Here is a 27,174-nt window from a genome sequence, read left to right as displayed (position 1 = left end):
TCAATTACACTGATCTTCCCTCGGAGACAGACGATGACTCCTCTGCGAGAAAGCTTGGGCTCTAGTGATGGTCACAGCCAATGTCCACAAATGCTTAATGTCCCAACTGCACAAATTTGTATTAACAATTACTCTCTTTGAAGAACAAAAAAATAATAATTTTAGATTTCACTGATTATCCTGGCAGCGATTTACGTTGTACTCTCCAATTTGATCCTATTTCAAGATGACTACATGGCGTTCTGTTGCCTTGACATCTTGTTTTGTTTTTAGCCATAAAGCATATTATTATATTCTGTCAGTAGAATATTTTATGAATGCAACTTTTTAAATGTTTCATTCTGAACAAAAATTTTAACAATTTAAAACTCACTGAGAAAAATAATCACTTATTACTTTTAAAAAAAGTCATTTCAATCTTAACGCAAGAGACCAAGAAAAATAAAAATGTGTTACTTACTGTGGCTGATTTCCTCTCCCCTTTAAGTAGTTTACCAAGAATTTCATAACCATCAGTTGTGATATTTCCAGCTTCCTTGATGTCTTTTTCTATAATTTCATAACAGTCGATGTAAATCTTAACACTTTTTGAGGTCACTACTATATGAACCTAAAAAAGATCATTTTTCCATTATAAATTTTCTACCACCAAAAAATTGGCTGACTTCTTCATATGCTAGATCCTAGTTTTAAAAATGTGTTCTTTAAGTTATTGTCACCCGAAATGAAGAGTTTTAGACTAAAAATCCAATACCAGATTACAATGTCATGTCATTTATATATATATCTCATCAAATGACCCACTTAACTCCTCTAAGTCTCAATTTCCTTCATCAATGTGTAAATGCATAATTTCTTATTTTCCCACCATGTACTCTTGCTGAGATGACTACAGAAAATGCAGTGGACTCTGAGATACTCTGTAAACTATAAAGAACTGTTCAAATACAAGTTAATAAGTCAATAATATTTCATTATATTTAGTCAAAAGAAGCCTCAAATTTCTTCCACCGACTTTGCTAAATCGAATACTTAATTTATTTCCTAATCTCATTTAAAAAGAACTTGCATACTATATAGATACCTAATACAGTAAGAACTAGTACATGTCTTCTATACAGATTCAGTTCTGGAAATCAGTAGACTCAAATTCAACTTCCTGACAACTAAAAAATTTTATGCTTATTTACTTTTTATCTGATATTTAATACATCTGGAATCTTAAGAAATCTATTAGTACAGATTATTAACAAAACATTTGTATTTCAACAATGTAAAGAATGGTGGCAGTTAATGTTGGAGTTTACAATTATGCTGATAGTTTATACTTATCACAGCACAAATACTCCAGTAAGCACTTAATGATTACTTTAAAAGTTGGGCTCCAAGTCAAAAGGAAGAGAAATTCTCTTAAGTACTTTCAGACAATAAGCATAAGAACAATCTCTAGAGATTTTTTTTAACAGTAAATATTTTTCCCACAGAAAGTCACCATCAAAAAACTTTATTGCATTTGTAAGTGGTAAACATGAGTTGTACATTGCATTTATATAGAAGTAATACATATCTTACTAAAAATAAAGAGACTTTAAACACCCACAATACAATCATCTAACACTGAATTCAAGCAAACCATTTTCATACAACCACTCCCAAGACATTTATTTTCTAGTCAGAACTTACACCCATTTGTTGGTTCTTGTAGAAACAATCTCAGAGGCAAATATTACAAAGTATCTGAAGAAATTATAGTATTCAAAAATTATTTCAAAATCAAAACTTTTAATTTGTAACAAAAATGTTCTAAATACACTGCTCATTCAAGGCCAACCATACAAAGCACATGTTAAAAACATACTTTGCGATGGTCTCTTCCATATGTTTTATTTTAAACACATGCATAATTACATTTTGGAGGAGTCTTCATCTACAGGCCATTGTCCTAAATGCTTAAGGACTATTTCTGAACTGTGAAACCTTGTTGGTCATAGACTAGTAGAAAGAAATAGGAACACTCTTTCCCCCTCCTTTCCCATCCAAAGTTCCACCACTTCCTAAAACTTTATTTTTCATCTATTCCTCTTTTTCCTCTTATTACAAATTTCTCACTTGGATCTATGTCATCTGTTATAATAGACTGGAGACACAAAAAAACTTTTCAAGAGAATTTTCAAGAAGCAATAGCTGTCTGCCACTCCCTACTTAAGCTCTTTTAGCCTATCCCTGTAGGAATATATTGTGAAGACTTTCAGAGTTAGGATAACAATTAGAGACAGTGAGGTGTCCTAGGGCAAAAGCCCTGAGTGGATGAGACTCCAGGGGCCTCTCTGACCTTGTACTGGAAACAGTGCATGCTGGAAACAGCAAAACAGCAGGATAAGATTTAGCAACAAGAAAATGTTTAGGCTCACAGAACAGAGATTAGGAGTCAACATGTTCCTTGCACTTTACTTCACCCCCTGAGAACTTCTGCTGTCAGTTTCCCTGAGTTATTTGGACTTGCTAATATATATAAGTATCTGAATAGGACTGGAGATGGGGCTTCAGTCCTTCCATCTGCTGTTCAGGCCTGTTGGCTCCCCTCAGCCCCTTGGTGCATTTCATGTGGACTTCGAGTAGTCACTGTCACAACAATAAGTGGTGCCCATGTGAGGAATGGGAACCAAACAACAGCTTTGCTACTCTGAATACTCATTTTCTCTGTGGCATATCCCCTCTCTCCCAAGAGCTCCTTGCATGTCATTTTCACTCATTCTCTGCTATCAGATTGAAAGAGTTCAGTTCCCAGTTTAAATGGGAAATGAAAGATGAGTGTTTGAATCCTGAAATCAGTAAAGAATATAAATAGCTAATAGTGACTGAACTTGGCACTTGATAGAATAAATGAGAATAGGTGACAAGAATGGGGTAAAGGAATGGAAGAAGAAAAAGAGTACAGTGAAAAAGTAGAAGAGAAACCATGAAAGACAAATACCATATGATCTCACTTGTATGTGGAATCTAATGAACACAGCAAACTGAGGAACAAAATAGAAACAGAAGCAGGGCCAGAGAGGCAGGGTCACAGGAAACAGGTGGGCAGCTGTCAGAGAGAAGGGGGGAGAGGGGATGAGGTCAAAGAAGGTAAAGAGATTAGCCAAAATCATATATACATAACACATATATACTGACAACAGGGTAGCAATAGCCAGAAGGAAAGGGAGGATGGAGATAGGGGGAAGGAGGGAGAAGGAAAGAAACAGGAGTGGAAAGAGACTTTGCTTGTGGCATGGGGGCACCCAGTGTGCTGTGTAGAGGGTATTATATTGAGTGGGACACTTGAAACCATGTCAACACAATAAATTTAAATTTAAAAAAAATTTTTTTAATAAATAAATAAATTTTTTAAAAAATAAAAGAAACATATTATGGAAAAAAGGCATAGTATTTGAGAAGAGAGTTTGTTAAAAGAAAAATCTAAAACTAAAAAACCTTTGTATAAAGACAAATAAAGAAGGAATGCCAAAAATTATCTTGATTCGCAATAATCAACTATCACTATAGACCTCTGAAAAATTCTGCCTTTTTTTTTTTTTGCCCAAGTAAAATAAAGTTTTCAATAAAAGTTTGAATTTAAAAAATAAATAGTTATCAGTTGGCTGATAGAAAATTAAATTTCTAGTATCTTCAGTGGATGTGGAAGGAAAAATAAAATAGTCCTTTTTAACAAGTTACTCAAATGTAAGTTTAATAGGTATATCAATGAGCCAAAAAAGCTCATAAGAACTTTGGCAAATTCAACATTTATTATCAGATAAGGAGTAGCTGAAGCTAATAATATTTGTCAAAAAAGAATTTGCTTTCCCAATGATGAGACATTTCTTTTACTACACTTCACCATGAAAGTCAATAAACTGTTAAGCGGATATGCCATTATACTCAAAGACCTTTGCTTTTCCTTCATTGTATTTTGCTCCTCATTAATGTGCATATCATGAAGCCTCTTTGAGCTCCAGAAGAGTCCCTTGCCATCCTTATTAAGAATCTAATTCATGAATAAGAAAAACATTCTGGAAAGAAACCAAATTCTTGGGAATAGAATCAGCAAAAAATAAAGCTAAATCTACTTAAATAGAACGAGTTCTTCAATTTTCATTTGAAAATCAGATTGAACTGGAAACATTTGTCTTCTGTGTATGGGACTAACTCACTGACCGCTATCCTAGAGAAACTTTAGACCACTTGTGCAACCAGAGGTATTCCTCCTGTCAACCCGCGGGTAAAGAAATACTATTAAAAAGCCAACTCTTAACCTTGATTGTTCTATTACATTCTAATATCCCAAACTTCAGTATTCTTTTCAATTAATCATCCTTTAAAAACCTTACAGAAAGTCTTCATTATCCTTGGATGTTGACAAACAAAATATTAAGACCAACAAATATAGGCAATCTTATAAGAATTTTAGAACGTTTAATAAGATATTTTAGAGAATTCATAAGTGTATTCATGGAAATCTAATCATAGAAACATTTATCTTTATTATTTTGGTAGATAATGAAAACTTTTAGACTGGCATATCTGTAACTTTATAATAAACAGGTAGGGAAGAAGCAGCTCTATGAAATAATTCTATCAATTAAAATATAATAAAAAATGAAGTTTGGAAATAAAATGATGTAATGATTCACAATAAAATGGTAGATAGAAAAAAATAGGCATTCATTCTTATATCAAAATGTTAATAGTTATCTTTTGAATAGTAAAATTGTTTTATTTTGGGTTTTCTTTTAATTAATCAAATTCTCTAAAATAAGATTTTTTAAAAGATATGGTTATGTTTCTACCAATTTAACATGACATGTTAATAAATAATAAAAGAAGTTAATTTAAAATTATAAATCATATTCTTCTTTTATAAATAACTAGATAATCTTTTTACCTTATGAAAACTTCCATAAAATAATGTCTTCACTTCTTCTGTGTCAAATGTGACAGTCTGCACCTCACCTCTTGTATCCTTGTTAAAAAATGATAATGTCTTGCTAGAAGCTGTAATCAACACATAATTTTTACTAAATCACATGCATGGTACACTTTATATTGAAAGTATTAACATATGATTCTTTTTGGTAAGAAGTCAAAATTCAATCATTTTAGCTGAGATAAACATGATTAGAATATTTACTAATATGTTACACTTTTAAAACTTTAAATATAGAAGCATATACCAAGTAAATATATACAGGGTGAAGCAAAAGTTTTAGAGTTGTTTGTGTGGAAAATAATACAATAATTAATAAATAATAATACAAAAATAAACTCTTTTGCATATTCACAACTGTAAACTTACTTTTGCCTCACTCTGTATATTGAGAAGATTCTTAAAGAGAAAACATAATAAGCAAGATGCACACATGTGCCTCAAAATAAGATAAAAATCCTTACGATCTGCAATCAGTCCAACTTGTGGTTTGTAGTCTCTGTCTGTGATTTGCCAAATGGCAAAAGGGTCATTGGGAGTTTCTGGGAGAAGTCTGAACAATAATATAATCGTGTATGAAGGAGGGAGTCCATTTGGGTGTAGCTCTCTATTAGATAAAACAAATAAATGAATTAATTAATAAGGACTTCTCATCAGAAATAGAGAATATTTTAAATCTTTGGACCAGAGTTTATTATGGGTAGTCTTAGAAATCATTTATAATAAGCCAGCTACATATTAGAAGGAGAGGCCCTGGCTAGTTGGTTCAGTGGTAGAGCATGGTCTGGCATGTGGATGTCCTGGGTTTGATTTCCAGGTTCAATCCCCAGTCAGGGCACACAGAAGAAGCAACCATCTGCTTCTCCACCTCTCTTCCTCCCCCTTCTCTCTCTCTCTCTCTCTCTTCTCCTCCTGCAGCTATGGCTCAGTTCAAGTGCACAGGCCCCAGGTGCTGAGGATGGCTCCCTGCAGCCTCTGCCTCTGGCAATAAAAATGGCTCATTTGGGGCCCTGGCCAGTTGGTTCAGCGGTAGAGCGTGGGCCTGGCGTGCAGGAGTCCCGGGTTCGATTTCCAGCCAGGGCACACAGGAGAGGCACCCATCTGCTTCTCCACCTCTCCCCCTCTCCTTCCTCTCTGTCTCTCTCTTCCCCTCCCGCAGCCAAGGCTCCATTGGAGCAAAGATGGCCCAGGCGCTGGGGATGGCTCTGTGGCCTTTGCTTCAGGCGCTAGAATGGCTCTGGATGCAACAGAGTGACACCCCAGAGGGGCAGAGCATCGCCCCCTGGTGGGCATGCCAGGTGGATCCTGGTCGGGCGCATGCGGGAGTCTGTCTGACTGCCTCCCCGTTTCCAGGTTCGGAAAAATGAAAAAAAAAAAAAACAAAAAGGCTCAGTTGGGAGAATGGCCACAGACAGGCAAAGCACAGGCCCCATATGGGAGTTGCCGGGCGGATCCCAGTCAGGGCACATGCAGGAGTCTGTCTCTCTATCTCCCCTCTTCTCACTTGGAAAAGAAGAAGAAAAAAAAAAAGGGGGGAGAAAAATGTAGGAAAGGCAGCAAAAGAACAAACACTAAAAGTCCCTTATGTGAGTACTTAGAGATTACTTATAATCTGATAAAGTCACAAAAGTCTGGGAAATTGCCAAATGGTGTTTTATCCTAATTACTAATTTGTTCTAGACACATAAATGATTATAAAATTACATAATAATTTTAGAGTGATAAACAATATATCTATGGATATCACTTAAAGAGGATGAATCTTACTACAAATACTTAATTTCCAGTGTCAGGGGTATGAGATCATGAGATGGTGCATGTTTTTAATTTCTCCCTCACTTTCTCTAATAGTTTTTACACTTCCAAATTCCTTCCTTGAAATAAAATAAATCAAATAATCTCCAGAAGCTTACATGCTTCCAAAAATAAAACCAGTAAAAAATGTTAAGGTCATGGACATGTGCAAATGTTTAGTGGTGATAAAGGCATATAATTCAAATAAAAGGAAATGTTTCTTTGCTCTAAAACTGTTAGACAAAAAAATGTGGCTCCACGTGTCCTTCCAGAGTTGAGTCAATCATTATTCAGGGGGAATTGTAGCAAAATTGTTAGTTTTCTTTCTGATACCCTTGAATAACACTTTATTTCTGAAAGTAGATTAAAAAAGCCTTGATCATCAAGTCTTAGACTCAAGAGAAACTATTCTTCCATGAATTTTGACAGAGGGCACAGAATGTCTCTTAAGGTTTCCAGCCCTTGGACCATACCACTGGTACATCAGGAATAGAGTGCAGCCCTGCTTCCTAAAGCATGTGTCCCGAGCATGTGACATAATAGCTTTCATGTGTTCAAAAGGCTATTTACTATCTGCATAATATCCCATATTAAAAATAATATCGGCCCTGGCCGGTTGGCTCAGCGGTAGAGCGTCAGCCTGGCGTGCGGGGCACCCGGGTTCGATTCCCGGCCAGGGCACACAGGAACACAGGAGAAGCGCCCATTTGCTTCTCCACCCCCCCCCTCCTTCCTCTCTGTCTCTCTCTTCCCCTCCCGCAGCGAGGCTCCATTGGAGCAAAGATGGCCCGGGCGCTGGGGATGGCTCCTTGGCCTCTGCCCCAGGCGCTGGAGTGGCTCTGGTCGCGGCAGAGCGACGCCCTGGAGGGGCAGAGCATCACCCCCTGGTGGGCAGAGCTTTGCCTCTGGTGGGCGTGCCGGGTGGATCCCGGTCGGGCGCATGCGGGAGTCTGTCTGACTGTCTCTCCCCGTTTCCAGTTCAGAAAAAAAAAAAAAACAAAAAAAAAAAACCATCTCCATATTAATTTACATCTAACCTTGCCCATTTTTCTTCTTCTTTCTCAGTGAACGAGTCCCTATGAAAAAAATTATAATTGAATTGTACTTATGCTTCTTTCAATCACAAATTGTGGCTCTTGAGAGGACTGCAGACTGTCATTAGTTAAATGTAGGTGTCATTTCTTGAGGTGACTGAAGGTTAAACATTGGGAATTAAGGTTCACTGAAAACCCCAAAGCTGTGGACCAGTGTGGTTGAACATAAAAAGAGTTAGGAACTACAATATGATTTTTACTTCCTTAAAACAAATTAGTTTTGGTTTTAGTCTGAATTTTCCGTCATCTTTCCCAGAGCATTTCAAATTTACGACAGCATTTTCTGACCCTGTCCTGAGTTACTACTGAAAGCTTTATTTCTCCGTGTTCTTTTCTCTCCATAAGTTGCCAAACACATATTCCTCAAGATTACAATGTTTTAATTCTAATGAGTAAGAAATACATACTTTGGTTATCGTTCCCAGGTGCAAACTTTCATGGAGTAAAATAACGTCTAGAGCTACCCCACGGATCGTCTGAGTGGCAGCCAATACAAACTAACCGCTGCTCTGAGCCCAGACAGCAGAACTGCATGGCCTCTCATCTGGAGGTCACAGCACTGAACAGAACGCTGCTCTCATTCTGCACGTACCCCCTCAGTCCCTCCGCACCACAGGGAGACACGTTCCAAGTGAGAAGCTGCCTTCCTGTTTAAACAACCTCCCTTAGAAAAAGCATAGCTCCAGTCCTAGCCTTCAATTCAAAAGGGTCAGGAATCTATAATACTGCAGAACCAGGATGAGATTCTTTGGTCTGAGAAAAGCCAGGCTTGAGTCCTGTTCTCCTGTATGACCTTGATGGAAGAAGACACTTAACCCAACCACATTTAAGGAAATTAAGCTAGGTCATTCATAAGGAATCTTCTAACAAATCTAAAGTTCCAGGATTCCGACAAGCCAGCAAAGATTCCAAGAGCCTCAAAGAGAAAGTCTGGCATGTTGTGAGAAAAAGAACCTTGTCACACTTACGCTGTGGGCTGATTTACAAAGGCATTCTTCTGAAGCCTGTAGGAGGCGTAGCTGGGGAAAGACCCTGACTCCAAAGAGACTCCTTGTACGGAAGCAAAATTCTTTTCTGTCAGGTTGTATGCTTCAAGCATCTTAAAACCTTTACATCAGGAAAGAAAATATGGAAATGAGCTCATTTAAATTATGTTATTGCTTAAATACTGAAATAAGTTAGCCCACGTTCATAAATGCTTACCTGGTGAGGTGTAGCCATCCAAGTAAATCAGAGGACAACCTGCAATGCACAGTGTTCTTAAGTATGATTCACACAGATGAGATGCACAACACGATATTCAACAAGGATATGCAAACATTGTATAGGTACAGAAAGCAGCTGTGTCTGTATATCAAGTAATAAAATTGTCTGTGCATTAATAAAACCTAACACCACTCTAATTGTATATAACTGATTTCTTATAGACGTCCCATGTGTAGGATAAGTTATACTATTGCCATATTAGCAATGTTTTCTGAACATTCTCCAGTCCAATCAGAGTTTTATAATATTTTGAAGAATAATAAAATATAATTAAATGGAAACAATTTCATATGTTTTTCAATAGATTAAAGAACTATTTTTTTTTTCACCCAGAGAATATTAGATTTATGCTAAGGCTAGAGGAGTTTGTCCCCCCTATCCAACCCTCTTCTCTGCCAAGCTCCAGAGCCTCATCCTACCTACTAAACATGGTGTAACAATGACAAGTGTACAGCAGTTTTCACCCTGGGCTCCCCACCGGGAGCCAGGGATACCAGACAGTGGCTTTCAGGACCACGAAGAGAGGAAATGAGACAACTGTAGTTCCCCACCCACCTTTCACCACTCAGCTCCTCTCTGAGCATCAAGGTCAGTTTTCATAGTTAAAGCCCTGGCATCTGTTGACTACTGCCACTCTCACCAGAGTTTCAAGGCTTTAATATAACACTCGTAAAGCATAGCCCTGCCTAGGATCAAGAGTCTACGCTAGGCCCTGGCCAGTTGGCTCAACGGTAGAGCGTCGGCCTGGCGTGCGGGGGACCTGGGTTCGATTCCCGGCCAGGGCACATAGGAGAAGCGCCCATTTGCTTCTCCACCCCCCCTCCTTCCTCTCTGTCTCTCTCTTCCCCTCCCGCAGCGAGGCTCCATTGGAGCAAAGATGGCCCGGGCGCTGGGGATGGCTCCTTGGCCTCTGCCCCAGGCGCTAGAGTGGCTCTGGTCACGGCAGAGCGATGCCCCGGAGGGGCAGAACATCGCCCCCTGGTGGGCAGAGTGTCGTCCCCTGGTGGGCGTGCCGGGTGGATCCCGGTCGGGCGCATGCGGGAGTCTGTCCCTCCCCGTTTCCAGCTTCAGAAAAAGAAAAAAAAAAAAAAAAGAGTCTACGCTAGCCACATAACTGTCTCCATAATCTAATACTCCAAGAATCAATGCTAATGGATGGGAAAGAGAATGAGTTAACAAAAACAACCAATGTTTTGTCTTACACTGTATTTTAAAAGTGGAGCTTGAGATATTGGTATAACAAAAAAGATCTGTACCAGAAAAACAAATGGGAACCAAATAAATTTCTATGGAGCACACACGTACAAGTCAGTTTTTCATTGTTCCTTGAAGCATGAATGTTGACAACAAATACCCACTGAATACTAATAAGGAAAAGTTCATCTCACAGAAATGCTTCTATAAATGCATTCCTAAAGCTGAAAATTAATTTACTCAAATGTCACAGGCATTGGAATAGTGGGGGAAAAATGTATTAAAACACTTTAATTCCATACAAGGAATACATTACATCTTCAAGGATTAACATGTACCTCTGATAAACACACATTTAGCACGATCTCAATAGGAACAATGATTCATCAGGTTCTCAAGGGCTTTCCCAAGGTCTCTTTCTGCGCAAACTTGATCTCATATGAGATAGGGAATGTCCTACCAAGTAGTTATTTTTCAAAATAAGTGAGATTATGGATCCATGTGGATCATAACTTACTTGAGGTGGCCGTTTCGCAGACAAATGTAATGAGGTTGTCCTCTATCTTCTCAAAAGATTCAAAGTCATCCACAATGAACACGTGCCGCTCGCTTGGTTTGCTGGCAATATTGGCAAGCTCATTGTACTCAACATCAGCCACGCCAACTACAAAGACACTGAACCCTGCAGAACAGTGTGTGGAGAGTGAATTACATAGCTCTTTTCCTACCTTTTAATGTTTAAACAACTCAAAATAAAATCTTATCAGAATTGGTGTTATATAATTGACATAAACTCTTTTGAATGAATATGTACTTTTCCAAGATCTTCTTATTTTCTGGCTTGTAAAATTCATTTAATTGGATTTCCTTAGACTAAAATCCTAACAAAAGGCAAACATTTTAATAGCAGAAAGATTTAACATGGTGCACATTTTCTTCCATAGATCTATAGTCCTGATATACCCGTGAATTCTGCTGCACTCTTACGCACCATTTCCGTTTTACGCTTATGCTCTGAGTCAACTCAGAAACCAAGAATAGGCTAATTTAAAAATTTGATTCTTAAAACTAATTTTCTCAACAAACTCAGGCTCAAAGGCAGGATTTTGATCACTTTTAAAATGGAATCTACAGTTTCCAAAGGCAATAACTTTCTTTCATTCAAGTTAATACATATAAACAAAGTTTTCATTCCAAAAGTTTGATTTGACTGTGAAAAAAACAAACTATATAAGGAATCAGTTACATAATTAGGTATAAATAAGGCAACATAAGGAGTAAGCATTCATAACCCCAAACTTAAGTCAGCTAGGAGCACAAAATATGCTAAAATCTGCTCAAAGTGCATAACATAGTGGCAATAATTTATAAAAAAGATCAGTGCAATTCCATGTAACAAGCACTTTTCAATTACTACATATGCTTAACATATGGCCACCTTGAACCCTATGGGGGGAAGGGGTAGGGAGCAGACAGGGTGTTAATGCAAGTACTGGAAAGACCTTGCTTCATCCCCAATAATTTAAACAACAAAACCAAAGGGCAGTGTTATCAAGAGGTGCTCAGGATGTTTGGTTGCCAAGATACCCCAGAGACACGTCTCTGAGGCCTAGCTGCTCCCCCTTTGCAGGGTACCTTTCAGCATCTGCTTAAAGCCTGTATCTGCAAGGCTGTGCTAAAGTGAAGGCCTCTCTATGGTTCTCTTTGCCCAGGAACCAGCAACAAGACTCACTTCTGCTATGGCAGGACAGCTGCTCTAGGGTCATCCCATTATGGCATTCTGTGGCCTGCAGCCACCGTGAGGAAACACAGCTTGCTCACTGACAGACCCTGAGCCACATCTTATATAAAGAATATACACTGCGTTATTTTTAAGCAATTACCAAACCATTCCATAATTAAATATAAATTAATATTACAAGGGTATGAAGTACAGATTAAACAGGAACAATAAAGTAAAATCAGCAATTTGGGGGTTTCTTTGCAATCATTCCTGACCATTTAAATCTGTTAAAATAATAAGCACAATCACTGGGCATCAAATCCGTGCCTGGCTTACCTGACTGCTGGATGACGGAAGCTGCTTTCTTGACTTCGTCTTGTGACCGACCATCTGTGACCACAACCAGCACTTTGGGGACATTCTTCCTCATGCCACTTTCCCAGGTCAAGACCTTTTCTTTGATAAACGTGAGAGCCTTACCTATAGAGTGTGGCATGGAATATTTTAGTGTCACCTCAATGCAAACTATCCACATGCCATTAGCCACGTCCATCTGATAAGAATTTGAATATTAGAGTGAGATGGTACACTCAGTTCTTCCACTCCAAACACTTTGGGGAATGAAGGTCTGTGTGTATTCTGATCAACTGTACCTGTCCTTGTGTTTCCTCCTCTGTACCGAATATTCTGGAGGGCCCCAAGGGCTTGGGCCTTGTCATTGTATGTGTTCAGCTTGAACTCAGACTTGACCTCATCACTGTACTGCACAAATGAGACCTGAAAGAAAATGTGGGTTGTGATGAAGGTAAGTCATCTCTCTTTATGTTGCAATTTTCCAGTGACCCCTCCAGCTGCAGAATTGACTGCCTCAGGACTGAGAGAGTATTATAAGCTCTTTATAGCTAGTATTACAAGGCTGACTACTGTTATCTCATTATATTATCTCATTTCTTATCTTCAATGAAATTGACAATTGATATTAAAATGTAAATATATTGTATTTATATGGTAACTTTTTCTAGGATATAAAAAGAGATGGGTAAAGTCAGGGAGCAGAGAGCTTCCAAAATTAAAAATGAGAACATGCCATCTTGAATTCAAATGTTGGCTAAGCAACTGGTTCCACAGCCAACTGTTTCTTGTCACTGGCCACAGCCATTCTTTATGGTAATATAAAAATATCACGTGTGATAATAATCAGCATTCATCACAAACTTAGTGGCAGTGTGATTTAGTGGAAAGAGTACAAACTTTGTAGTCAGGAATCATTGGACTGAAATCCTAGCTTTGCCAATTAATAGCCATGTGACATTGGGTAAGTTCCCAATATTGCTGGGCTTCGGTTTTCTCATCAGTAAAATGGAGCTAATTATACTGATTTCCTAGAGTTGTATTAAAGACATATGTAGTAATCATATATACAAAGTAGCTGTCACATAGAAGTTAATAAAATATATAACTATTCTTTATTTTTATTAGAAATCTTAAATTTTTATAAGATGGAAAAATGGCTTAGTTGTTGACACATTGAATTGAGACTATAACTGGCCTGACTTTTTACTCATTTTGGGTTCAAATGTTATACACAGGGTTATTTGGGGATTTGAAATTTATAATATTCCATAAAGTACTCTTCCATACAAGAAGACATGATTTTTTAATAAAATTATTTATGGTTTATGTCAAAATCTATTATTTTTATAATGTCTTTAAGATGCCGCAATAAAAAAGTACAAGCTAACAAAATAAAGAATACAATTCATCACGAGAAATAGGGAAGGAAACAAGAAAATTCAAAAGAATAACAACACAACATAGTCTTTGGCATTAAAGAATAAAGATAGAGTTAGACAGAAGAGATTCGCACAAAACAAGGACCATATAAAGTGATACTTGCTATACTATAATGGTGGGATTCAAATTATTTAACAATCAGTTCTCTGCCCTAATGACTGTTTTAAGTATAAAAAATGATATACCAAAATGTAGTTTATTATTTCATGCATTTAATACTTAAATAAGAACAATAAAAGAGGTACATAAAATTAGATTGTTATGAGTTTTAAAATATTAATACCTGACAAAAAACAATAAAACTGTTATTTAAGATATTTCCATATTGTTTTTTGATTGGCATCCTCACTTGCAAATTTTTTCTCCTATGGATGGAATGAACATTACAATGAGCTCTTAGAGTGTGCTATTATGCAGTTCATTAAAAAGGAGTGGTGCAGTGGATAAAGCATCGAACTGGATGTGGAGGACCCAGTTTTGAAACCTTGAGGTCTCCAGCTTGAGTACAGGGTCACTGGCTTGAGTGTAGGATCATAGACATGATCCCATGGTTCCTGGCTTGAGCCCACATGTCGCTGGCTTGAAGTCCAAGCTCGCTGGCTTGAGCACAAGTTTACTGGCTTGAGCAAGGGGTCACTTGCTCTGCTGATGTGTCCCCCCCATCAAGGCACATATGAGAAAGCAATCAATGAACAACAATGCCACAACAATGAATGCAGTGCCACAACAAAGAATTGATGCTCCTCAACTTTCTCCCTTTCTGTCTATCTGTCCCTATCTGTCCCTCTCTCTGACTCTCTGTCTCTGTCAAAAAGAAAAAAGCATAAGGAATGTAAATCTGTGATTTTCACATTGGGCGGCTGCCCAGGCGCCCACCTTAGAGAGAATCCTGATTACAAGTGCCTTTTAACAACAGTTCACCAAACTCAACAAAAAGTTAGGTATTGGTTCTGCCCAGCCAGTTCCAAAATGGCTGAATCCACCAGTTCTATAATAGTAATCCATACAAAATCCTTCAGAAGCATGGAATGTCTAAAGGCATCAAGCAAGCCTCTTCGGTCTTCAAGTTTGCAGAATCCAAGAAATAGCTAATAACAACTTTAATCAGATTCTCAGAAGGGCCTGGGAAGAGTCCCCCTCTCTTTAGAGCCACTGGACTTGAGTGTTCAGATCACTGGTTTATGAGAATAGTGAAGGAAATTCTCAGATTTACATGTGAGTTATGGCTAAATTCTGAATTATATATTCTTAGAAGCCTCTCATAGAAAAACAAACTTCTCTAAGTTCCTACTCTAGTAAAACAAATTCTTTTGGAGTAACTCCACAGCAGGATAATTGGTAGTTATGTTAGGAAAACAAATGAATTAAATGAATCAATAATGGCTGCTCTACCACAAAAAAAAAAAAAAAGGAAATCTTACCTTTTGCAATGGCATGGATGGACCTGGAGATTATTTTGCTAAGTGAAATAAGCCAGGCAGAGAAAGAAAAATACCACATGACCTCACTTATACGTGAAATCTAAACACAATAAACTGAGGAACAAAATCAAAAGAGAGCCAGGGTCACCATAAACATATGGACAGCTGTCAAAGGGAAGGAAGAAGAGAGGATGAGATCAAAGAAGGTGAAGGGATTAGCCAAAATCATATATACTTGACATATATAAATACATATAGACAACAGGGTAGCAATAGTCACAGGGAAAAGAGGGGTGGAGATAGGGGGAGGGAGGTCAAAAGGGGGGAAGTGCGGGTGGAAAGAGAGAGACTTTGCATGGGGCACGGGGGGGGGGGGGAGGCAGGATGCAGGGTGCAGAGGGTGTTGTATTGAGTGGGGCACTTGAAAGCATGTCTACACAATAAATTAAACATTAAAATAATAATGATGATGATCACTCTTCTAGTCAAGGTAATATCTGCAATGCCGTGATAGAGGGGACAGCAGGATTCTACACACCCACTCCAGTCACTATTCATCATTGAATCTTCTGACTTAACACTGTGTGACAATCACAATGCATTTAACTTCAGAACATCAGCTGACCTTTTATGCAAATGTATCATTGCAAGAGTTTTAAGCAGGAAGTTAAAGTCAGAATCTCCAACAGAAATATCATTGAGCCAAAGAGAATACCTATTTCTGTTAAATTATCATTTTTACACCCAACTCCTTCCAAAAATGTATGTGTTATGAGAATATTAAATAGCAAAATTCAAAACATAATTTGAACTAAAAAGTCTTTCTACTTAAAAAGAGAATTTCAAAGAAAACAGCAAGACATTACAAGTGAATAGTCACCTATGAAACAACACCCACCTGAATTCCACCAGGATTGATTTCATCAAAGGCTCCCACAGTATTGAAGATGAACTTTACAACTTTGTTAAAATTATCATCCCCGATACTCCAGGAGGCATCAGTCAAGAATACAATATCTGCCTTGGCCCCTTTGCATACTGGAGAAACAAAAACACAGGAAGAAGCAAATCTCATGAATTCTTTCATTCAAGTGAAATTCCACAACTGAGAAATGGAGTCTCACACCTTGCTGCTTAAAGTGTGGCTCCACCGCAACGGAATCGCCTGGGAAGCGTCTTAGAGATGCAGAACCCTGGGCCTTATCCCAGAATTCCTGGATCAGAATCAGCAATAAGATGATGCCCAGATGGGTTCAACTCACAATGAAGTATGACAGGCACTAGCCTCATTGGCTTTCAATTTCTGCTCTAGAATTACTTCATCTATTTAGATCCATTATGCCAGGGGTCCCCAAACTTTTTACACAGGGGGCCAGTTCACTGTCCCTCAGACCATTAGAGGGCCGGACTATTAAAAAAAACTATGAACAAATCCCTATGCACACTGCACATATCTTATTTTAAAGTAAAAAAACAAAACGGGAACAAATACAATATTAAATAAAGAACAAGTAAATTTAAGTCAGTAAACTGACCAGTATTTCAATGGGAACTATGGGCCTGCTTTTGGCTAATGAGATGGTCAATGTGCTCCTCTCACTGACCACCAATGAAAGAGGTGCCCCTTCCGGAAGTGTGGCAGGGGCCGGATAAATGGCCTCAGGGGGCCGCATGCGGCCCGAGGGCTATAGTTTGGGGACCCCTGCATTATGCAAATATATGTTCTTTCCCCATGGAACTCCTCAAAGAGCTCCAAACAACAAATGAGAACAAAATGAAATGAAAAGCAACTATGTCCAGCACTTAGCAGTTCGAAAATTTTTGTATATATTTATCAAAAAGTTTGGCGCAAATAAGGTGTCTTTTAATTTGAAATCAGGCCCCTAGAATCGTATGGAGGGAAGAAAGGGATAGAATACAATAAATACCTTTCATTGAATCTTTAGATTTAGAGGCTAAAAAAATAATTCTGAAAATAGAAATTTAACAACATCTTAGTTATAAAAACTTAACATGCAGAATATACAGTTCCAAGAGTGGACCCAAATATAATATGGACCTTGGATGATAATGACGTATCAATATAGGTTCAGGGATTATAACACAGATGCCCCTCTGGCAGGGGATGTTGATGCCATGGGAGGCTGTGCGTACAAGGGTGCAGGAACATGTGGGAACATTATGTACTTTCTGCTCAATTTTCTATGAATCTAAAACTGCTCTATAAAATAAAGTCTATTGAAACAATTCAATGAGCCAAAATTGCTTACTGATTTTTTTTCAACAATCTAATTTAAAGAAACCCAATATTGTTTCACCTTATAATAATACACTTTTAATTTTTATCTTATTTAATAGGTTTAAAGAAGTTGTAGCAGCCTAGTGCCTTCTAAGATAAAAGAAAAATATTTTGAAAATCTGAAATGCTTTCAGTTATTAAACACTGAAAATAGAATATGGGGGGAAAATAAACCAGTAGTTAATTATTTTAAACTTAATTTGATGAAGCAGAAAGAACTGCCCCAAATTACTGAGAAACCAGCATTAATAGTGTGTGTTTTTATCAGTTCATTGCAAGTGACAATTATGCTTCAGCCTTGTATAATCCGAGGCCACTCCCCGGGTCAGAAACCAGGACTTCCAAAGCCACAGGCCCGGGACTAGCGTCCAGAAGTAGCCAAAAAGACCTATGGCTCTCACTGATGCCAGCAGCCCACAGAAAGAAGGACCCATCATGTGACCATGGACTGTGTAAGGTATTGTGAGATATTAATCTGCAAAATTAAGGGGAAAATGGTTCCAACTGAAAAGCTGGAGTAGTTGATGACTGATTTTATTCACACTAAAATGTGCTTGGAGGGGAGAACAAATTACTGACAATCTTTTCTTTTGATCTAAAAACTCGTCAACAAGAACAATTAATCAGAAATGTTCTATGTCAGTTATAAATGATGAACAGGCTACATCAGGAAGAAGATAAATCCTTTCTTACTTATTAAATTGCCAATCAGTTGTACTTACCATCTCTAGCGGGTGGAATTGTGGGAGGGGGAGGAGGTGTGGGTGGCTCTGTAGGGGCTTCTGTTGGTTTCATGGCTAGAATTTTTAAAATAATAATTAGAAAAACACAGTATGTGTACATTTCACATCACAGAAAGTAAATTTTAAGAGCAATTTAAATCCTTGATGACAAGTCAAGTTTCCTTGGCATTATATCCACGGAGTTCTATTTTATCCAAACTTGGTATCATTGATAGTCATTCAACATTGACTATAGCTACAAAAAGCAAAGCCAAGATTCAAAGGGTGAATGTAAGGCCTTCAGATAGGGTCAAACGAGTAAAAGTCACTAGCATAGATGCATCTCAACTTCCCACCGTCAACTAGGGCGGTGTCTCCCTCCTTTACCCTTTTCCTTAAAATAACACCAATTGTAATAGCGGCAACATGGATTTCCTGCAGATAAAGGTCCTGAACCAGCCACAGACTCCACATTCAAGGACCTGCCATCATCACATCATTACTGCTGCCTACATGGAGACGTGCCTATACCGGAGTCACTTAAGTCTGCCACACCTCTGTAATAATAGAGCACAGTAACAGAACTCCTAGAGCATCCTATTCGAAAGCCTAACAGAGATATTGCAGAGTACTCAGAAACTTACTGGTATGTTCTTTGACAGAGACACCAGGACCTTCGAGGTTTGGTGTCTGCACAAAAACAGTGACGTCATAATCACTGTCTGGTGAAAGGCCAGAGAAGCAGTGACTGGTTTCTGATCCGCGCACTGTAATTTCCTGTCCTCTGGTTCCTGGTTATGACAGCAAAGGAAAACACCAGTGTCATCATCGATTACACTTAAAGGTATTGTATACATAAATTTGTAAACAAAATGGCATCTTCTTCACTGAAGTTAGAGATGTTGCTACTCTGTGCTCCAGTTCTTTTTCATTTTGCACACGTACCATCTGAAGGGTTTAGCTTTAGCCTGTAGGAGGTGGCTGCCCGGTGAGGTGACCATCGAACACAGAACGTATCCCACCCAACCTGATAAGTTTTCAGATCTGTCACATTTAAATACACTACAAAACAAAGAAGGGAAGATAGTAAATTTACTTTGTGAATAAAGGCATAAAAGCATACTTTTAATCATAACAGAATTTTAAAACTTCTACTGTGGTTAAAATGAAAAATAAATGCCTAAAATCTTGCTATGTTTCCTTACAGGAAACATATATGAAACATCCATGAGAATGCAGTATAGCCAAACAGATCTCCCTTTTTATCGCTGACTTTCAAGAGGAAAGAAATTCCACATGGGCCCTCGCAATACCACAAATGTCAAAGATGTCTCATGAAAATAATTAGTAGAAGTTTTTTCTAAAAGGCAGTGTGCTAAGTCCTTAAACTGTTATTAAAGCACTTGGCTGAATCAATGATCATGGCATTTCTGTGAAAACTTTCAATTAAATCAATGTATTTAGGTAATATATGTTTTAACATCAAATGTCAAGAAAACTACATGGCATCCCAACTCTAATTTATTCATGATGAAATGAAATGACAATTTTTATCTTTAAAATTCAAAATATAATATTTTTGTGAACTAAACATATTTCATCATATACATTTTTGAATACTCAATTATATTACTCAATAGATTTGTTTAGCTGGACACAAATGGGTCACTTACTTAATGCTGATGAAACATGCATATGTTAAGATGAAGTAAAATTAAAACAGGCTGACCTGGCAATTTGTACTACATTTTTCCTTACAACCATGCAAAGATCGTGACTCACAGGTAGTGCCTTGATCCGTCAGGGGAACACTGAGTCCGGAGTCATACTGAGCATAAACATTTACATCATAGGTGGTGCTGGGATTGAGATTGTGTAGTGTATATGATGTCACTTCTCCAACAAAGACTTCCATAGGCTCATTGGAACCTTTAATAACAATCAATGAAATACATAGATATATGTCGTCAGTAGTGTCAAATTTTTCTTAAAACCAAAATGCCTTAACTTCTACTCAAATGATAGTATGAACACCATTCATTCTAAAGCCCCTTATGCACATGTGCACTGTAGCACATGCCACATTGTACGGCGAATCCAGAACTGGAAGCAGAGACCGGATTCGTTATCCTCTGATTCTGAAAACTGCACAGTCCCTGGAATGCAGCAGGTATGTAATCCCTGAATCCCTGCTCTTCTAATGAATAAATCAACCACACAGTCCACTACCCTAGACTCTCAAGCCTCTTCTCTAAGCCTCACTTGGCCAGCGTTGTGCTTTGCACTCAGTCGAGGCTCAATGAACATTTTTCAGTCTATTGTAGACTTAAGAACATCTGCCATGGACCTCATTTCATACATTTAGTGACTGAAGGTCCTCAGTTACTGACACCTCTCCCTTTAAGTTCTCCATTTCCTTATACAAGCTCACCTTCCTTTCCTTTTTCTTATTCTCTGTCTTTATATATTTCTAGGAAATTTTTCTAGGAAATTTCAGAAAGTTCATGCCCCATGTGACACACTTTGAAAATGGTCATATCTGTTTAGCCTCCTGAAGTAAACAGACAAAGTGGAGTGGCCCCAGGTGACCGCCGAGGAGAGCCACATCTAATCCTCCCTTTATCTCTGCTGATGGCCAGGAGCGAATGAACAGTTGTCCCACCCGGACGTCCCTGCTCTTGGCAGGGGTCCAAGGTCCCAGCACCTGAGCCTCCTCTCTGTACCAAGAAGTAGGAACACTCCATTTTTCTGGACATTAAGCAAACAGTTCCTAATCTTTTCCTTTTGATTATTTTTTTTTATTTTTTAAATATTCATTCTCTATAGTAGACTTATTGAATGATTATAGTTCTTCTGTGAGTTTCTACTCTTATTTACAGAAATGCTTGGGCACTCTGAAAAATAAAATAACAGTAAAGTTTTTTATTTTTTAAATGATTTTTTTTTTGTGGCAGAGATAGAGTCAGAGAGAGGTACAGACAGAAAGGGAGAGAGATGAGAAGCATCAATTCTTCATTGTGGTTCTTTAGTTGTTCATTGATTGACTTCTCATATATGCCTTGACCAAGAGGCTACAGCAGACCGAGTGACCCCTTTCTCGAGCCAGCGACCTTGTACTCAAGCTGGTGAGTCTTGCTCAAACCCGATGAGCCCGCGCTCAAGCTGGCGACCTCGGGGTTTTGAACCTGGGTCCTCTGCGTCCCAGTCTAACACTCTATCCACTGCACCACCACCTGGCCAGGTAAGTTTTTTATTTTTAAAAAGTAAAGATGCCCTAGAAAATTTGGTGCAGAGTATTTTTCTTCCACTGTTTTAAGTATATAAACAAAGCATAAAAATATAGCAAATAATTTAATAAAGGTTATATCTATTTAGGTGACGGTGTCAATGGGAAGTTGAAAGCAAGACTTTTATAAATAAACTAAAATGCATATGCCCCAAATGAAATAATACCTTGAAATAATGGGAAAAATAGAGAAATTTGTATTGATTAAAGATGCATTATTTCATAGTCATAACACATAGAATGTCTGAACACAAATGTTTGCAATATGTGCAGTTTTATGGACCAAGTAAAACTTTTTAGTCATGCAAATTAATGAGAATATCACCTACACTCATAGTAACAATGATACTTTAGAACAATGGTTTAAAATACTATTGCCATAAACACTACCTCTGATCAAAGAGGACTTGATATAACTGAATTGCCAGTAGAATCAAATCATAGGAGATGCAACAAAGAATACCCTCAAACCCAAATAACTCTCCAGTGCATTTCTATGATGATAAAGGTGCTTCCTTACCTATTGCCTTATACACAATTTTATACCCAAGAACCGGAGAGGGTGAAGGATCCCAGGACACCCTGAATCTTGTATACCATTCATCAGAGATGTGGATGTTCTGAGGCGGAAGTAGTCCCACTGCAAACAGATATTGGCACACATTACTGACCTTCCATTGACTCGCAAGGAGAGTATAGAACTTGATGAGTATCAACAATAACTGTCAAATATAAGGTGACGGAAAATGATTTGACTTTGGATGATGGGCACACAACACAATCAACAGTTCAAATGCTATAGAGATGTTCACCTGAAACCTATGTACTCTTATTGGTCTATGTCACCCCATTAAATTTAATTTTTCGAAATAAAATAAGTGTTGATAATACAGCCCCATGAAAGATATTTAATAATATCCCATAAATTTCTTATCTAGAAAATAACAGATATTGAAATGTTCAACAGAAAGCTTAAGGCTTTTCCAAATTCAAACTGCAGCTCCAATGGACTCAGGAACTGATAATTTCCAGAACTGGTATGTTATAGTATGCAGAATGATAGAAAATAAGAAAACTCATACCACTTTTACAATGTTTCAGAATACAGATTATTAGAGGCAATAAGCAATTTAGAGATGTATCTATTCCAACCACTTTATCACATGAATAAGATATGATTTGCTTAAGACCACACTGCTAGCTGGTGACTAAAATGATGTTTTTCTCAACACCATTCTATTCACCACCAACATAACCAAGAGTAAATCCTCAGACCTTCAGAGGTACAGCCTCAAGTCAATACTGTTAGGCAGCATGTTAAGTAGTTTCTGAATTATTATACATAGAATTACACAAATAAGGAATTCAACTTCAAAAAAATTTTTGCAAGAGAAACCAGAAACGGCTTTGAGCCTTCCTGGAAAATTTAATATCTAGGAAAGATTATATATAGATATGTAAGCACAAAATTTGAAATATGCCATTTCCCCAGAAAAGTACCAAAATATTCTAAAACCTAAGGGAAAGTAAAAAATGAGAAGTTGTTAAATTAAATCATCTTGATTTTAAATTAAAATTACTAAACAGTCTCTGTTGCCTCAGTCTTATAGGTATCAATAAATATATAAATTCCTGGTCTTTACAGATTGAACTGAAACAGCCCTGGTCCTGCTTTTCTCTTAAGAGCCTCTGCATGTCACCTCTCCCGAATTCTGTAATATTGTCAAGGTCATTTAAGCACAAAAAAGAGTCAGGGCAACTGAGTGTAGTAAGGATCAAACCACGCTGAATGGAGTGGAAAGAAGGAATGCCAATATTTACCAGTAACAGAAACGGATCTATAGCCTAGCATGCTTTTACGCTAAAGCAGTGGCTCTCAACCTTGGCTGCTCATTAGAACATCAGCAGGTCCAGGCCACAGCTCAGACCACTTACATCAGTAGCTCTGAGCGTGGCACCCAGGCACAGCAGTTTTTAAAGCTCCTCAGGTGATTCCAATGAGCAACATTAGAAACTGCTCCCAGTGGAGGCTAGAAAAGATTATAAAAGGTATTAGACATTTACCAGTTCTTCCAGTTCCTGTTAGATGGCTACCATCTCCATCTTCATAAACCGCAATAACAGTAATTTTATATGGAGTATCAGATTGCAGGGGCTGCAATATTACATTGTTTCTTCTGCCTGGGACTGTGGTCTAGAGGGGAAGTTAAATCATAAATTTATTATCAGCTAGAGGACATGCAGGTCAAAAGACAATATTGTTTTATGTATTCCCATAAACAGTAATGTTTTCTTCATATTTTTTTGTTGTTGTTGTTGCACAATAACTCACAGCAAGGCAGATCATCTGCACATAGCATGGGAGAATAGTTTTAGTGTCAGACAGATCTGGGCTCAAATCCCAAATTAGCTATTTACCAATGTTATGACTTAGCACCTCTGAAGGAAATTGTGAGGATGAAAAGCAGTACCATGTACAACACCCCAGTACACATTACTGAGTACTGCAGCACTCAATAGTATCTCTGTCTCCATCTCTCAACAGTACAAGCTACATGTTAGTGTATTCCTTCAGCAAAGATGCACATAGTACCCACTGTGAGACAGGGATGGTACTAGCCACTGGGAATACATTGGTGAGGGTTTCTGCACTCAAGAGTATCAGTGGGACTAATACTAATTAGGTGAAAAAGAAGAAATGGGAAAGTATATTTAATACCTCCATGAAGAAGAAACGAATCAAATAGATCTCTCAATCTCTCTTTCAACCTTAAGCTCTACTTTTATAAACAATGTGAATTGCTATGCCAGTGATTCCCAGAGTTGAGTTCCTTGATTACAAATGGTGAATTGGAGGACAAAATTGAAGGGAAATTGCATGACTGTATGTTTGGAAAGGTTGAACAAACACTCAAGTGCGAACATCTTTGCTTTGGCAAACTAAGTGTGGCAGGCAGTACTACTCTCATTTTGATCAGAAACACTAAATGGTAATTACATGTTTCTGATTGATGAAAATGGGGGCTTAAATTAAAGCCTAATATATCAAATTCAAGTAGATGACATATTTTATAACATAACACAAGGAAAATGGCCAAAAAAAAATATATGTAGCAAAACAGTTGCAAACAACAGACCAAACTGTTTTGAAATCAACACTGTGTATAATCTTCCACCAAACTATCACTAAAGTTCTGACCAGTCCTGGCCAGGTCATTCAGTTGCTTAGAGCAGAGGTCCCCAACCCCTGGGCTGCGGACCGGTACCGGTCTATGGGCCATGTGGTACCGGTCCACAGAGAAAGAATAAATAACTTACATTATTTCTGTTTTATTTATACTTAAGTATGAATGATGTTTTATTTTTTAAAAATGACCAGATTCCCTCTGTTACATCCGTCTAAGACTTACTCTTGACGATTGTCTCGTAAGTTCGATAATTATATTTAAAAATACCACAGTTTTTACACCGGTCGCATAATTTTATTTTGTGCATTTATCCGTCCCACCCTAAAGGCCGGTCTGTGAAAATATTTTCTGACATTAAACCGGTCTGTGGCCCAAAAAAGGTTGGGAACCACTGGCTTAGAGCATCACATGATATGCCAAGGTTGGGGTTTGATCCCTGGTCAGGGCACCAATGAATGCATAAATAAGTGGAACAACAAATCAGTGTTTCTCTCTCTCTTTTCCACTCTCTCTAAAATTCATAAACTTAAAAAAAATTAAAGAAAGTGCTGACTCTTTCTATCCACAACAAATGGACATGCATAATTAGGGCTCTGAAGAAGCTGTAAGAAATCTGAATCTGATTCTAAAGAGATAAAACATGACAATCAAAAAGTGTGAAACTAATATTAGCATATGTATATTTCAAAATCACAATGTACTGAAAAATATTAAATTTAGAGAAAAGAAAGATCAATGATCAATTAGCACAAATATTTAAGGAAGACCTTGTAAAGAAATTAGATTTTTTAAAAATGTAAAATTTGAATAGTCACAGCATTTGAATGTTAATTTAGGTAGCTCAGAATAATTAGTAGTGCCTTGGCCGATAGTTCGATTGGTTAGAGCATTGTCCCAAAGCACAGAAGTCACTGGTTCAATCCCCGATCAGGGCACATACAGGAACAATTTGATGTTCCTGTTTCTCTCTCTCTCTTCCTCTCTTGTTGAAATCAATAAATAAATTTTTTTAATGGTATCATGTTTCACTAGACTTAATTTTTAAGATATAATTAGGTGGTTAGAAATATGCATTTCATGAGATAAGAGAGTTTTTCCAATCTGTCTTTAGAATAAAAATGACCTCCAAAGACATTAATTCTCTGTAGTATGGGAGGCCATACTAGCACACTCAGGTGATCCAATGTCATGTCAGAGAAAGTCATACAGAATGTAATTGTCACGCCAAGAGTCAAGAACTCAACTCTAATCCTAGCACAATCCTAAAGAAGAAAGCTTAGTTTCACCCTCTAACCAGGTCAGATTATAAAATACTCAATAAATGAGAATCACACTCACATATTCATCAATTGGATCACCAACAGTGGGAGAATAAATGATCCTATACTGCTGAACTGGCCCATCAGCGTGATCCCAGGCTACAGAGAGGCTATTGGTTGTCTCCCCAAAGACTCTCAGATTTCTTGGTCCACTTCGTGGTACTAAATAAATAAAATACAATAGAGTTATATGCCTGCCTGTGAGCATGACAGATTGGGGATGGAGGGAGGGGTATAAAAGAACTTCACCCTGGTCAGATTAAGGAAGTTACTGTCAGGTGTTTCACCATTCACTTGGTTGTTTACTCCCTATGATAAAATACACATTTTCTATGGTTTTAATGTGAAAACGTAAACCACAGAAAGTGCTACATGTCAGAGCTACGTTACGTGCTAAACTTCCAGTGACATAAAACTAGGCTTGAACCTAAAGCTACAGACTGGGAAAGAAAAGGATGATTTTAACCACTAGACCCACTTCCTGCTTAGTGAAACAGAAGCCAAGCCCTCATGTTTGCTCAGTACGCATTTAGTAAGACCTACTGAAGAACAGAAAAGGAGCAGTAACCCTCCTAACTTAGGTCCATGACGAGAATAAAGCCAGATAAAGCTCACTCAGCACAAAGGGCAGTCATGGACCCAAAGCTTTAGTCTGATGTGTAAATGTGGGAATCACATGCCCACGCCTACCCTCACTTGCAAAAAGGTGACAAAAGCTCTCACCGCCTCTCACTCACCACCCACTCCTCCCTCACTCAGAGATGCCCCGCCACCGAGTCACAAGGGAATTGGGTAGAGAAAGGATTTCTGCCTCACGCGTTCGGCCCTGGGCAGGGCTGGGATTCCCCTCTCCATCGGAGTAGAGAGCCACGATGTTCACGGAATAGGGTGTGTCTGGGATCAGCCGTTCCAGGTGCACCGTACGGGTATTTCCTGGCACCACCACCTGGAGGGAAGAAAATGCCAAATTCTGCCTGATGACAACCCAAATGCTTAGCAAGTCTTTTATTAGTCAGCACAATAACTTTGACAATAAAAGGCTGAGCCCAGACACGTCAGAAGCTAACGACTCTGCCTCTTCATGAAATCTGCCCAACCCACACCATTAGAT

The 27,174-nt window shown here is 38.1% G+C and overlaps 1 protein-coding gene across 3 annotated transcripts in view; it reads right to left on the bottom strand.

Moving 5' to 3' along the window:
• Positions 1-27,174, bottom strand: part of COL12A1 (collagen type XII alpha 1 chain) — a 128,589-nt gene that overhangs the window by 33,695 nt on the left and 67,720 nt on the right. For all 3 annotated transcript variants that reach the window (XM_066359013.1, XM_066359016.1, XM_066359014.1), the window contains 17 exons: positions 26,880-27,009; positions 26,083-26,225; positions 23,621-23,750; positions 22,077-22,196; positions 20,053-20,199; positions 19,216-19,332; positions 18,915-19,061; positions 18,271-18,345; positions 16,148-16,287; positions 12,688-12,811; positions 12,371-12,514; positions 10,829-10,993; positions 9,055-9,093; positions 8,820-8,958; positions 5,428-5,570; positions 4,922-5,031; positions 461-610 (listed from right to left, as the gene is read on the bottom strand). In XM_066359013.1, the coding sequence (XP_066215110.1) occupies positions 461-610; positions 4,922-5,031; positions 5,428-5,570; positions 8,820-8,958; positions 9,055-9,093; positions 10,829-10,993; positions 12,371-12,514; positions 12,688-12,811; positions 16,148-16,287; positions 18,271-18,345; positions 18,915-19,061; positions 19,216-19,332; positions 20,053-20,199; positions 22,077-22,196; positions 23,621-23,750; positions 26,083-26,225; positions 26,880-27,009 (2,163 nt within the window). The remainder of the gene's footprint in view (positions 1-460; positions 611-4,921; positions 5,032-5,427; positions 5,571-8,819; positions 8,959-9,054; positions 9,094-10,828; positions 10,994-12,370; positions 12,515-12,687; positions 12,812-16,147; positions 16,288-18,270; positions 18,346-18,914; positions 19,062-19,215; positions 19,333-20,052; positions 20,200-22,076; positions 22,197-23,620; positions 23,751-26,082; positions 26,226-26,879; positions 27,010-27,174) is intronic.

Source organism: Saccopteryx leptura, chromosome 1 (assembly GCF_036850995.1).
Source record: "Saccopteryx leptura isolate mSacLep1 chromosome 1, mSacLep1_pri_phased_curated, whole genome shotgun sequence".
NCBI lineage: Eukaryota > Metazoa > Chordata > Mammalia > Chiroptera > Emballonuridae > Saccopteryx > Saccopteryx leptura.
This window is presented reverse-complemented; position numbering and strand designations above follow the sequence as displayed.